At 33.2% G+C, this 14,731-nt stretch overlaps 1 protein-coding gene across 2 annotated transcripts in view; it reads left to right on the top strand.

Moving 5' to 3' along the window:
- LOC148607950 (uncharacterized) overlaps positions 1 to 10,189 on the top strand; it is a 28,917-nt gene extending 18,728 nt beyond the window's left edge. The window contains exons 13-21 of one of the 2 annotated variants that reach the window (XM_088545283.1): positions 262 to 378; positions 621 to 925; positions 1,105 to 1,218; positions 1,662 to 1,800; positions 2,144 to 2,327; positions 2,566 to 4,166; positions 4,489 to 5,751; positions 6,537 to 7,046; positions 7,641 to 10,189. In XM_088545283.1, the coding sequence (XP_088401409.1) occupies positions 262 to 378; positions 621 to 925; positions 1,105 to 1,218; positions 1,662 to 1,800; positions 2,144 to 2,327; positions 2,566 to 4,166; positions 4,489 to 5,751; positions 6,537 to 7,046; positions 7,641 to 7,948 (4,541 nt within the window). In that variant the 3' untranslated portion in view covers positions 7,949 to 10,189. Of the gene's footprint in view, positions 1 to 261; positions 379 to 620; positions 926 to 1,104; positions 1,219 to 1,643; positions 1,801 to 2,143; positions 2,328 to 2,565; positions 4,167 to 4,488; positions 5,752 to 6,536; positions 7,047 to 7,640 lie in introns of both variants that reach the window. The other variant, XM_088545282.1, reaches the window with a different exon arrangement.
- Positions 10,190 to 14,731: the final 4,542 nt, after the last annotated feature.

Here is a 14,731-nt window from a genome sequence, read left to right as displayed (position 1 = left end):
AGATAAATAAATACTTAAATAACATTTTAATCGATAAACATTCTGATGAACATTTACTTATTACTTAAATTTCATTAAAAAGTTGAAGTTTCCAATAAAGTAGATATTTCAAAACTACTTCCAAATATTTGATAGTGTAAGAAAGTAAGGTAACATGTTTGTAACGGTAAGATGATTATATATGTAAATAACAAATATTTTTGTCAGCTAATTTTGTGTTTACCAACACATTAAGCTCGAAACATTTGTTATATTTTGAAGGGACGTCTAAAGGTACCAATGATGTTTTACCATTTACATCCGTCGGTCTGTCAGAAGCTGTTATTATTGAAGGGCTGCATCTTAAACCTGGACGGGCTTATTATGCCTCTGTCAGGGGTAATAAATTTAAACCAGTACATGCTTATTATGTGAATGTCAAAGTAATAAACTGAAACTAGGACAGGCCAATTATGCAACTGGCAGAGGTTTTGAGGGAAAATACAGATGCAAAAATGACTTAAAGATCTGCTTTTCATGAATTTAATATAAACTTTGTTGCGAAAGATAATTGAGAAATAACATTACTGCATATGTACACCAATGGATATCCCATTTTTATTGATTGTACTTTGTTTTAGCATTTAACCACATGAATCACACCGTCGATGCTGTCTCTAATCACGTGATATATGACCCTTCACCTCCATCATCTGGGGTTATTGAAGTTGAAGACAGTTTTTATGGTTATGTTGCTGCTCAGACATTATCCCTCCGCTGGTTTGGAATAGAAGACAGAGAAAGTGGTATAAACAGGATTGAAATAGGAATAGGATCGCATAACAACTCAGCTGATGTGTTACCTTTCCGTGAATATCTTGATGCTGTCACCATAAACACTGGTGGTGTAATTCATGATGGACATACATATTACGCCATTCTTAGGGTACGTTTTATTTAATATAGCAGCTAATTCTAATTTCTCATTTAAGCAGAAAATGAAGAATTATTTATTGTAGATGACCTTTGTATCATTTAACTCCATTAACTGAGTTATACATTGAGATTATACAAACAGGTGTTGTTTACGATGAAATGAATGGTACCATACATGTCTCTTTCTAGGCCACGAACGGAGCTGGACACCAGTCCTACACTGGGTCCTTGCCTTTTATTATAGACAGCTCCCCGCCTTCTGTAGGACATGTAATGGAAACCAGTCAAGGAGAAAATGTCAAGGTAATAGAAATGGATATTAATGCATCAAATGATTAGTAACTTTCCCGTAACTTGATAAAGAAAAAAAACCAAACAAACAAACAAAAATAAGAACAAAAATAATAATAATACATGAAATAGTTGTTTATAGTGCGTCGTCAAATCGTGTTTGTTAATTTAATAAAGGATGCAATTATAAGTCCAAATGTCATGTTTCCTGTTGCAGTCAGAATACAAAACATTTTACACTTTTTACTTGTGTTTTATTTATAAATAGCTGTATCTATTAACATTTAAATGTGAATATTCTTGAATTATTCTTATTTTTATGTATAGTTAATTAAACCACTTCAAAACTTCCATTATTGTTTAATTTACATAAAGCAAACGAGGAAGTGTAAAAATACAATCCAATAATGCAGTTCACCTTATTATTTGTAATTTAGAAAGATATTGATTATCAGACAGATTCCAACTCGGTCAGTATTAGTTGGTTTGGCTTTTATGACCCACATTCTAAGTTGTCCTTTTACAAAGTGGCTTTGGGAACAACACCAAGAGATGATGATATCTTTCCATACACAAACGTTGGGTTACAAACTAGTGAGTAGTCGTATTTAAGAAGATCTTTTCAGTTGCTTCATTGCAAGGGTGAATGATTAGCTTATTTTTACTTTTACTGATTTTTTTTTTTGTTTTTCCTTTACCCTTTAACAAAGTGTAGATATTCTAAATTTTGTACGGAAATCACACCTTTTTACAAATTTGAGAGACGACTAATCATAGTTATTTTATAAGTAAAAGTTTGCTACTGTTGATGAAAAAAATTCTAAGAAGGAGCAAGTTAAATTTTGAGGAAAAAAGTTTTGCAATTTGGCTAATCTGTCATGCTCAAGACATGAAAATGACATTAATTTTGTTTGCGATGTATCTTTATATCTAAAAGCAACAACTTGGAAATTCGATTTTACCCATGGCGTAAGATACTATACTTCTGTGATGGCGTGTAATGGTGTGGAACTGTGTAGTATAGCAACATCTAACGGTGTAATCATTGATACATCACCCCCAGTGCCAGGTTTGGTTGTCGTAGGTGATCCAGGGAGACATTCAAGATACCAGTCAAATAGGTAAGTATCAATTGAAAACTAAAAAAAAGATGACCTGCAAGACTAATTCTTTTGAAAAGTTCAATGCAAGTTTCTACATGGGCACATGGGCTATTAATGCAGGCCATTATACGCACAATGCTTTAGCGTTTTCTAGAATAAATAATTATATTCCTTGGTAGAACCATCATTATATGAAATCCCTCTAATCATTAATTAATACTTAATACATCAGCACAAAAGTAAAATTATTTTGCAGGAAGGCTGTCCGTGCAACTTGGGTAGGTTTCCAAGATCCACACTCTGGCCTCGATCATTTCGAATTTTGTGTAGGCACATCTGAACTTTCATGTGACGTGGCGAATCTAACTGATGTACAAATGAGGTCATCAATATTGAAGTCTGATTTAAACATGGCCGACGGAGTCCCTCATTATGTCACTATTATTGCTTGTAATAAGGTCAAAATGTGCATACAGAGAAGTTCTGAGAGGTTCATCGTAGATCAAACTCCTCCCAGTGTTCTTAAAAAGCCTTACATAGATAACGTGCATATGGAAAAATACAACGGCCGCTATGTGATATCCGATCCTTCTTTTCTTAAAGTAATGTGGAAATATAATGATGACAAAAGCCCAATTGTCCGAACTTCAATTTCGGTAATTAGTGAAATTGACTCGCATATTCCACTTGATGACGTCATAGTGTCAGCTAATAGTGACTACACAATACATTTATCGCGAAATGAGTCACTTCGCCAAGGTGACGTATACAAGATAAAGGTGACGGCCTGTAATGCTGCTGATTTATGTACTACGTCCTTCAGTGACGAAATACTAGTAGATTCGTCACCACCACAAATAGGAGGTTTTAAGCTTCCAATGTGGTATAAACTCATTAATGAAAGCATAGTTTTCCACATTTCCTGGTACGGGTTTTTCGATTCTCAGTCTGGTATTCGTTCTTACCATCTTTCCATAGGAAGTGGTTACAGTAGCAGAGATGTCGTTGATAATCTCATGGTTATGCCAAATGGTACTGATGACACTGAATCCGTTGAAGTAAAGGCATTAAATCAGGATCTTCCACCTTTTGTAATTTTATCACTATGGGCAGTTAACAATGCAGGTCTGGCAACACTAGAAACTAAAGTTACTGTCGATGTTGCCCCGACAGCATCAGATTTGTCACACGGATCACTTATTATACAGATGCACTCGTGTGCCCTGAATTTTTGTAGGGACAAATGTACGTTATGTGATTGTACGTGCGGCATTATCGGAAAGAAATGTTCACCTAGACAAAATCATGAATGCACTAAAACGTCTAAACCAGAACGAAATCCACTGCTTAGTATTGACATTTCTATGAGAACCATCGATTCAGCAAAGCTAATATCCACTTCATCCACATGTTTGTCTGTAAATTGGACTTTCTCACCCATAACAGTTTCAATTCTAAAATTCGAATACAGCTTTGGTAGAAATGGATCAGACATAGGGGAAGGAATATACAACCTCAGTGTTGAAAGTCAGTGGCACGATGTTGGTAGTAGACAAAAGGCTTTCCACTGCTTACATTCCGGTGAACTTAGTCATGGTACGTATTACGTTGCGTATGTCCGAGCATGGTTATCACAAGAAACGTACGTTACAACAACATCTTTACCACTACGGATAGACCACACTCCCCCAGTAATACATAAACATCATCCTGTTACAGATTCTATTATACAATGTGGTGAAGATGTGGATTACATAACATCTAATTATACTATCTATGGCTGCTGGGATGGTGTTTTCTCAGATGATGAAAGTAGCATTATTGATTTCATAGTATCACTAGGAACAACCCCAGGTGGTACGTGTGTTATGTCCGTCCTAATTTACCTTAACTTTCTATCCTTAATATGCGCCCTGTTTAGATTCAACTGAAATTTTTGTATCTGTAATATTTTTAATCAATGAAAAAATGTTCATACATATAGTATTATCTTTGCAGAAAAATATGATATAATTAAAATTGAAGTCATTTAAATTAAAGTAATCGCTTTTCGTATTCTGTTTCCATAACTATGGTACAATGATTGACTGATGAATGCTTGTTTTGTTAACGGCTCATCGAAGGAAATGTAAACCGAAATTAGTCATGAAATTATTCAATACTACTTTTCTATTTCAAGTCGATGATATTGTTTCTATGACAAAAATTGGAGTGATGTCACAAATCACTTGGACTGGTATTTACATTGAGCCAGGAACCAGATATTACACAAACGTTATAGCAGTCAATGCCATTGGTCTTCAGACAGGTGTCAGTTCCGATGGATTTCTGCTTGATGATAAAGCACCAAAGGAGGGTGTAATATTTAATACAAGACTCCATAAAAATAGGATGTACCAATCAGTAAAGGAACCATTATTTTTCTCATGGCATGGTTTTAATGATGAGCATTCTTCTATACGATCATATATGATTGCGTTTGAAGTAAATAATTCTGGTTTGAACAGATTCAAGTCTTTTAAATTTATCGAAATAGGAAATTTAAATCACTTTTTGTATCCTGTAGAACTTTTGCATGGAGACGCCATAACTGCTCGTATAAAAGCAACTGACGCAGCTGGGCATGAAAGTTTAATTGTTGCATCACAGCCTTTACGCATTGATGGAACACATCCTGGGTCATTCGAGTGCGTTACCTTCGACCTTATTAAACAGTCGTATTACAACATCAGTCATTCCCATTATGTCATTTCTGAATCAATATCAAGTAAACAAAACGATGTGTTGAAAATCAAGGTAATGGTCGACAAGGTTGAGTCAAATTTTGTGACATATATATTAATTAATGATATGACTATGGTGCTACCGTTTGAAAAAAATGCAGATGAATCTGTAGTATCCGATTATAACTATTTAGTTGAAAAAAATGGAGTAGTGAACATATTCCTGCAGTTCTATGAAATCAAACGTGGTGCATCAGCTTATGTTGAAATATCGGCATGTTCTACAATGAGAATTGACAAAAAGGTACACGATGCCGTTACGGCCCAACAAATATCTCAAAATGAGATATCAGTATGCATTCAAGCACTTGATATTGAAAGTGGTATCCGTAGAATATCTGTAGGGGTTGGTAGTATTCCAAGTGGAAAAGAAATTCTAGCCATGCGTAGTTTTCCGTTACATCAACATGACGTCATAAAAGGAAACTTTTCTCATGGCATGACAATTTTTATTACATCTAAGGCGGAGAACCATGCAGGACTTACAAGCTACTTTAAGTCAAAGCCATTTGTTTTCGATATGACGCCTCCAGTGATTGCAAAAGGTCTTGTGACAGAGACCTACGTTTATCAACAAAATGACACTTTAACTGTCATAACAGCGCGCTGGGCAGTTAAAGATCCTGAAAGTGGAATTAAATTTTGTTCTTTTTGTATTGGTACGTAGTCTGTATTTTTTTTTTTTTTTTTCAAATGACGAAAATAGAATTATTCATGTTGAAACACTAAAAGTTGACCTTTCTTGCGAGTCAATGCAAAACATTTTTAAGACTTATTATAATAGATTCAAATGAGATTTTGGACTGGAATATGTTTATTTCAAAGTCGAAAAATGCCAAATGATAAATAAAAGAAAAGGTTATACAACATATATTTAGGACAGAGGTAAGACGACTACTTCTGTTCAACAACTTTGAATAATCCAATTGTAACATTGAACATCCTTTCATCTAAAAAGAGTCTTCGTTCCGATTTTTGAAAATAAGAGGAAATGTGCAATTTATAATTTTGATTGAAGTTAACAAGTATTGTTAATTTCAATGCAACTAATTTGCATCTGTAAGGTCCGATTACAAACTATCATTTTAAATATTCGTAGGTAGATACCATATTTCAAATAATAAAATATTTTTCAAACAATTTTGTTAAACCGGGTTGCTTCATTGTATCAACAAAAAACCTGTAATTTACTAAAAAGTTCCCTTTTAGTGACAAATGAAATATTACTATCACGGATATTATAGGATAATGTTTTTGTTCTCCAAATGATAAAATTAAGATGACGCCTGTGCTTTCGTCAAATAACATTATCATAATACATAACGTTTACAAAATATATATTTACATGTAAACATTGATACTACCCAATCTGTTTATGCTTCGCTTCGCATATAAAAGTAAGTAAGAAATATTGCTTTTTTATTTTCTGATGTTTATTTTATAGGGAGTTCATTAAAATCTTGTGATATATTAGAAAATACAAAGACACGAACCTTGGAGGATCTGAGATCTCATCCTTTGCAGCTGCCCCATGGTAGTAAGGTATACACTACTGTTCAGTGTGTGAACCGTGTAGAACTCATGGGAACGGCTCACTTTGGTCCTTTGATTGTGTCGTACCTACCTCCACTTTCTGAGTCACACGTGAATGTCATCGATGAAAGTACTGCAAACAGTTGCTCTGATGGCCATAGTCAATTCATATCCTTTACCTGGGACGGTTTCAAGGATCTCTCTGAAATAAATACATACAGTGTTGAATTTTATCGAGAGTATACCAAGATAGTCGAGTGGACAAATATATCTACCAAGAACTATATACGGCTACGCAATTTCGGAGTTCACGATGAGGAGCAGTACACACTGCTTGTACGGGCAATAAATTACGGAGGATGTTCAAGTGAAACAATTAAAAGAACTGCTAATGTAGATTGCAGAATACCATTGTTAACAGGTATGATTCACAATTAGATGTAATTACTATTTTAAAAATGGGAACCAGTTATGAATGTTAAGGAAGTGTGTTTCCCAACTAGCTTTACAATTTTAAGTAAAATGCCCAACTTCATTTAGATTTTCAAAAATTTGCCAAACGGATTCATTCAGTTTAAATTTGAAGAGACCTTATGTAGTTTTTAAACAAACAAAAATCATTAACCAAAACAGACAAATAAAATGACAAAACAAAAAAGAAATATAATAAAAAGAGACGAGCAAAAGTATCCACGTGCTACAAAGCATCTAATTATTTGTTTTAGGGACCAAAATGTAATATATTCATTTTCATTCCTATAACTTTCGCAAGGTATGGTATGAAATTAATGCATTTAATAACAAAAAGATCAAAATAACCCAGTACTTTTCTTCAGAACATAAATAATAACATTGTAAAATTTCTTCCAAGGGAGGAAAAAACTTGCGTGGTATGAAACAGGCATTACTTCTGTCTACAAGTACTTTCAATACCTGATATTAAAGTGGTCGTTTTATTATTATGTAGGTTTGTTGTTGTATGATTTGTACTGTGTCTTTCCCACTTACGTTTTAGGATCTCGAATTGAAATATTGAGGTTTGGAAACAATGATTACAGACTATGCTGGGAGAATGTATTTCAAAAACATCCACAAGTAGCAGCCTTTAAAATTTCAGTCGGTTCTGACGACGGATATACAGATTTATCCACGACAACCGGTGTGAAAACTACATCACTAGAAATTGAATTGCCTAAGAATGTCAACGAGGTTTACGTCATTCTTACGGCTTATACACCGACCGGACAATCATTAACTTATAGACAATCTATAATCATGCAAGATTGGAGTGATCTCGTTTTAACAACACGTGATCGTGATTAAATTCGTCCATTTTGTATTTTAATGATTAATCTTAAGTAAGGAAATATCTCGCAATCATTATTTGTATTGAAGTGTACATTTTCGTGGTTTAGTTGTCATTCTTTCATGATTTATCTTGTTTGTCCTTTTTTGAAACATACAAAATGACCTAAATATAGTTCCTTTTACCACGATGTCACTTGTAGATGGCTCAAAATGAATTTAATATATAGAATATATATAAATATTAAATATAATGCATATATAGAATTGGCTTAAACAAAGACAATATCTTAAAAGACACATAGGAAGCGTAGGAAATAAACATAATTATAAAAGTTAACGAACATTCACTTAAATCAAATTTGAATAATGTGGATAGTCGAATTCACACTTTGTTTGTTCTGAATATAAGAAACAATGTAGTTTTACTTTGTGACATCACCAATCAGTAGTTGAAGAACACTTCAGTAAAAAACCGTGAACTATAGTGTTTTCACTGATGCCATCTACAATTGAAAATACGTCTATTTTCTAACACAATAATTAAAAAAACAAACAACCAACAAATACCTTATCTTACTGACAATTGATAAAACAAAAGGATGATGTGCTGTGAACCGGATTTGTTTTCAATTTCCTCCACAATCCTGTGCCACGAGTGATGCGAGTATTTTATTAGAATGACGCTCTTACATGAATATGACAAGAATAAGTACTTGAAGTTTCACTAGACAAACCTTGAATATGTGAAAGCTTCATCATTGTCGACTCAATACTAAAGAAAAATCCAAATTATAAGACAATTCATGGAAAGGCTATTTTTTGTCTGTTACGTTAAAAAGATCATTAAACATTCCAAATAAAAAACCAAAACAAACAAACAAATATGTCACAAGTCATAGCTTATCAAAATATAACTGAAATAAAACGTCCTTTATAAATAATTAAAGTACATTTTCACATTGTGTTTGGTTGATTTTAAATGGTGGATCACATGTACAAAGTCTTCATCTATACATTATCTCAGTTTAAAATATATCAATGAATTTAAAAAGTAGTTGTCCAACAATTTGGACTCAAGAAGACTTTTGTAGGACTGTAATATGAATCATTTCAGTGGAAGAAAGTTTCTTTCTTCTATAGTTTTAAAGATATTGGCTGAAAATGTAAAAAAAACTGTCATTTTTCATCTTTCAAGGGCAATAATTATTACAACTTTGATCCCTGACGACTTTTGAAGGCCTTATGATAAGGGTCTTTTCAGCTATAGAAATAATTTTGCTACCTAACAGTTTTGGAGATATAAGCGAAAAACTACAGTCTGACCCTTATGTTCTATTTTAGTAACGGCGGCCATGTTTTTCCACGGATCAAAAATCCCCGTTTTAGTTCTGTGAACGATACCCCAAGAAACAAGCATACCAAGTTTGGTTCCAATTGGTCAGGTGGTGTCAGAGGAGAAGATGTTTGCAAGAAATAACATTCAAAATAGCAAACAACGTCGAAAAAAGCAATAACTCCAACATGGCTTAACATATCAAAATGAAAATTTGACCACAGATAGATCTCATCATGCTGAACACTTTTATCCCTATGTCAAAATTTGGCTAAACATAACGCTTTTGGAGATATATGCCAAAAACTACTGTCGACCTCTATGTTCTATTTTTAGTAACAGCGGCCATGTTTTTCGATGAATCAGAAATTCCAACATCAGTTCTATGCACGATACCCCAAAAAAACATTCATACCAAGTTTGGTTCCAATTGGTCAAGTGTTGTCAGAGGAGAAGACTTTTGAAAAATTGTTAACGACGACGACGCCAAGTGATGGCAATAGCTCACATGGCCTTCGACCAGGTGAGCTAAAAATATAAAAACGAAAAAACGAAAAAAAGTACGGAAGATGAGCCCCATTTTCGTTCTTACGGCCTTCGTCAGGGGCAAAAGGTGTTGGGTAGAAAAGTATTAGCTGCCGATCCCTACCACAGAAGGTATCCTTCAAAATTGATCTTGATCATTGTGAAGCATGCATTAAGTTCAAGATAAAAAGTTGTAACATTGTAATGTTAACCTTGTTTAAGGTCAGTGGTAATTTCGAATATTAATCCGCCAATCTAGTCATTACATTTTATATTCATTTAAAAAAAGTAATAAACTATTGAAGAAATAAGATGAATAGAATGATCAATTATTTCAAAATGTATTCTGGACGTCTTTACGACAATTAGTTATGAATTTTTATTCCTTTAACATCAAAATCGGGTTTAGACTATGTCTGTGTATATTTTTGTGATGTATAAAAATTAAACAAATAGATATATAGGTCAAATCAAATGTACTTTCATTTATTCCTATAAATATGATCTACTTATTTTGAAAAAGCCAGAATACATTCTATGGCAAAATAGTTTGCAAACAGAATATGATCTGACAGTGCAGAAGAAATTCTACAATAATTATTTCGATATAAACATAGATGCTTTTCTGAGACATGACTAGCATTCGAAATGCAAAGTCTCTAGTTCTATCCGACTCAGTGACACATAGAGGTTAAACAAGTTCCTTCGGTTTTGTCTTGTCTTAGCTATCATTTTTTAATTCCCTTCCAAGGTTTTGTCAATGTTCTTTATTTCACTATCAATGGTTCTTCTCCATGTTTACCCAGGTCTATCTGCTGGTACCCACTTTAATGCTGTTTGGTTTTGTGAAGGAATTAGCAGCTTTTCATTTTCTGTTCTTAATTGTTGTCAAGATTTCACATTGTACATTTTTCTTGTAAAGATCATGATTGGCGAATGTTCTGTGGCAGTAAATTTTGCATATTTTTCGCACACATTTAATGTAGAAGCCAGATAGTATTTTGCTGTCATTCTGCGTCAGTCGCCAACACTTTTAACCATAGGTGAAGTCTGATAAGTATTTGATATAAAAGACTAGAAAATTCATTCCACTAATTAAGATATAGTGGTTTAGCAACATCAGTGAAAGCAACGAATAAGATTGAAATTTCAGGTATAAATGATGTAAACACCTTTTGAAAGTATCATTTTAGGTAGTGTTAGTGATATTTTTCTTCACTGTGTCTTTCTTATTCACAAGTTTTAATGTAAAAGTTTCCCCTTTGGTGACCCATGAATGAGGTAATTGGTCATTTACTGACCAATAAAACTGTTAGAAAGGGGTTTTGTGACACTTACAATTTATCTCTATCACGTAGAAGTCTATTTTTATTACTGGTGAATTTTTTTGCGTTGCTTATCGTTTTATTTTTATGTACGTGAATTGTAGCTGATAATTTGACCGTGTTTGTGACTTCATTTTCGCGCTGGATTTTTAAACTTTCATTTTGTTCCATTTGTCTTCATCATGACCTTTAGACTTGGATGACGCTGCTTGTAAACACAAACACGTTAAGTTTACATTTACTTTTTTCGTGTGCAATTGGACGCAACATGCGTTGCTTCGGAATATAGTGCGATCTTTTTCGTGATTTATTTTGATTAGTGACGTTTTTGAACGAGCAATATACTCTATACTGGTTATTTAATATTTGTTGTTGCTTCCTGCGAAGTTATATTTATACTATTTGGACTGCGCATGTGTGCTACTTCTCCGGAAATATGAAATCCGAACATGTTGCAATTATAGGACATAACTATATACGTAGATTGAGAAATTTCTGTCGTTCATCCAATTATCATACTAATTTAAGACTTTATCACAATGCATTCAATATTTACTTATATCCGTTGCCAAGGAGGCCTTACTATGCCAAAATTAATTCATCACAGACCAGATCTGTACGATTTTTTATGTCTACCACTAGTACCAGACATCGTGTATCTTAAACTTGGTGGCAACGATCTTTCGATTCCACCAGTAAATGAGGTGTTAAACAATATTATCCAACTATTAACATTACGGTTTATTTGTTAAATTAGTAATTATTGGTACGAACACTTTTCTTCAAACTACCATTTTAACCGAGACCTTAGACCACATCATCTTCAGGCACCATCATGGCTTCTGAAGGATTGCAGTCATTTAGGAAGGGATGGTGTACACCTCAACCACCACGGGATGCTAAAATTCTTCAGGAGCGTTAGAAGTGCCATTCTTCATGCATCTCATTCGGTGATATCTATTTTGATTTAACTTTTGTGTCATATTTTCATCAGCATTTCACTTATTTTGATGTCTCTTTTTTGTTGCACATGGTGCCTGACATGTTCATGGTACATGTTCTCATATTTGAAAGACATCTGGGTACATGGTACCCCATTTCATTGGTATATGGTGCCAGTTGTGTAGTGCTTTTGTTAATATGCACATATCTGATTTTTTTATCTTTACGCTGCTTCTAGTTTATATTATCACTTCGACATATTTTTGCAGCAATCTTTTTATATGTCAGAACAACATGTTTCAGTTTAGACATAGTTCAAATTTATTGGTCATGTACATATACATGAACACTTTCTATTCTATCATGAATGTCCAGGTATATTTTACATATACATTTTGTTGTTCCTATTAGTTTATGAAAGTTATTCTTACTTATTTTAAGTTTGATAAATATATTTTGCATACACTCAATCTTTATACAGTTTTTATAAATAACATATGATGTCAGTATACAAGTATTTGTCCATTGGTACATCTTCTTGCATGTTTCTGATAAACAACATTTACAAATAAGAAACGTGATTTTATTCACTTAAATCAATGATTTTGTTTGACTATTGGTTCATTATATACATGTAGTTATACAGGCTTGTTCCCATTTCGCCTTAGCTCTGAATTCTTATACTAAAAAATATTTCCATTTCGCCTTAGTACAATTTTGTATAAACTAAGGCGAAATGGGAACCTATGTAAACATCTAATCAAGAGTAATTAGTGTTTATACGACTGTATAAGCATAGATTTAATTTGTTAATTTGTTGTTTAATACAAATGTAATTGTATATTTTTGTGTAATGTTTATATGTTTTTTAAGTGTACAAGATTTTATTTATATCACCATATCTTATTCAACTTCATATAGGCACAAAATAACTAAAGTAACAATTTCTATGCTTTATTGGCATGTAATTAATGTGACAGATAGCATAACAAAATCCATTCAAAAGCATACATCATTCTCATACTCATTCATAATCACAAACAAAATTACATCAAAACTTGTCATTGGAAAACAATAGGCTAAATAAATAAGCAAAATGGAATATTTTCACAAACAGTGACAAAAGAAAGCACAATAGTTCATTACTAAAATTAGCACAATATTAGTTTTTAAATAGCACACTAGTGTTTACTATTTTATAGTGCATTAATAAGAATGAAATGTTCATCTGAATAAAACAATATCACAATATGATCACAAAACTCATAAAGTTCATAGCACTAAATTGTCACTAAACTGTTATCTAATCAAGCTTCAAGATGTAAGATGCTGCGTCACCATACTCCACAAAGTTCTTCTCGACGGTCGTAAGTTGGTTCTCCAAGCGGTGTAGACGGTCTTCTGTGTCACGGTACTAAAAATACTTTCTACATAGAAATATTTTATGTTTTATGCAGAAAAATATGCAAAAAAAAATTTATAAAATCACATTAAAATATACAAAAAAGTAAAGAAAAATTAAATGTGTTCTTAATTATGTTTATTTAGTTATCAAAACATGCCATAAATTAATAACTGTGTTTTTATAATGGATTTATTGTAAATTCCCATTTCGCCTTAGTACTTTTTTTTACCTTTTTTACCTGAAATTCACAGCTAAGGCGAAATGGGAACACACCGTTATACATACATGTATTTTCATTTGATTGAGGAATGTAACCATCAATATATTTACCAACGTCCATTTGTTGTATTGAGTATACATTACAATGTACTTTACTCGATTCATGTACACATGTACATATATCTGCGTACGTGATATGATTCATATTTTATTTACAGCTTCATTAATTAAAGACTACAAAGTCGTACAAAACGTTCTGATGACCGCCCACCAAGGTCGACACCATCTAAATATGCCAGGACCTCCATATCAGTTTCAACATCTGTGAATCCGGATTACCTTGAAGTTCAAGATTTCAATGAACCATCATCATCTCAGATGTCAAATCAAACATTTTCAATGGGAAATCAATGTTCATGTCTGACCATTGCTTATGCTCTGATCATTTCAAGTTATATACTGATGTAGCAGGTAGTCTTTGTTTTGCTGCCGTTTTTGGTTATAATTGGTTTGCTGAGAGTTGGCCGCCTGTCTTAGCTGCTTATGATATCATTATGAAAGAACTTTTTTCCTATTGTTTCAGCTTTAGAACTCTGTGGATATGAATTAACTAACTCTAAGGTGCTTTTCTTGTCTGACAATCAGGCAGTCGTTGAAATAACCTACAAACAATCATGTAAACACTCTGTGGTAATGAGATTAGTTCGAAGGTTAGTGTTTGCAGCAATGAAGTGCAATGTTCGGTTCCGAGTAAAACATGTACAGTCGAACTTCACTCGTTCGAACACCCGGGATTTCTCGAACACAATTCAAAGTACCAAAATTTTCTCCTATATAATCAATATAAATAACCTTGGCTTTCTCGAACTTCGATTTCTCGAAAACTCGAACTGACTGGTCGGTCCGTTCGGTAATAAATCTCAGAGAATAAACCTCACTAACTCGAACTCGTCAGCCATTTTGTCAGCTTGGGTAATAAAAGGTGTGAAAAACTGAAACCCTATCATTAATCAGTGTCATTTTAGTTAATTACAGGTAATAAGTCATCA

The sequence above is a fragment of the Perna viridis genome, chromosome 9 (assembly GCF_037379345.1).
Source record: "Perna viridis isolate PV_CMFRI_1.1 ecotype Kerala chromosome 9, ASM3737934v1, whole genome shotgun sequence".
In the NCBI taxonomy this organism is placed as follows: Eukaryota; Metazoa; Mollusca; class Bivalvia; order Mytilida; family Mytilidae; genus Perna; species Perna viridis.
This window is presented reverse-complemented; position numbering and strand designations above follow the sequence as displayed.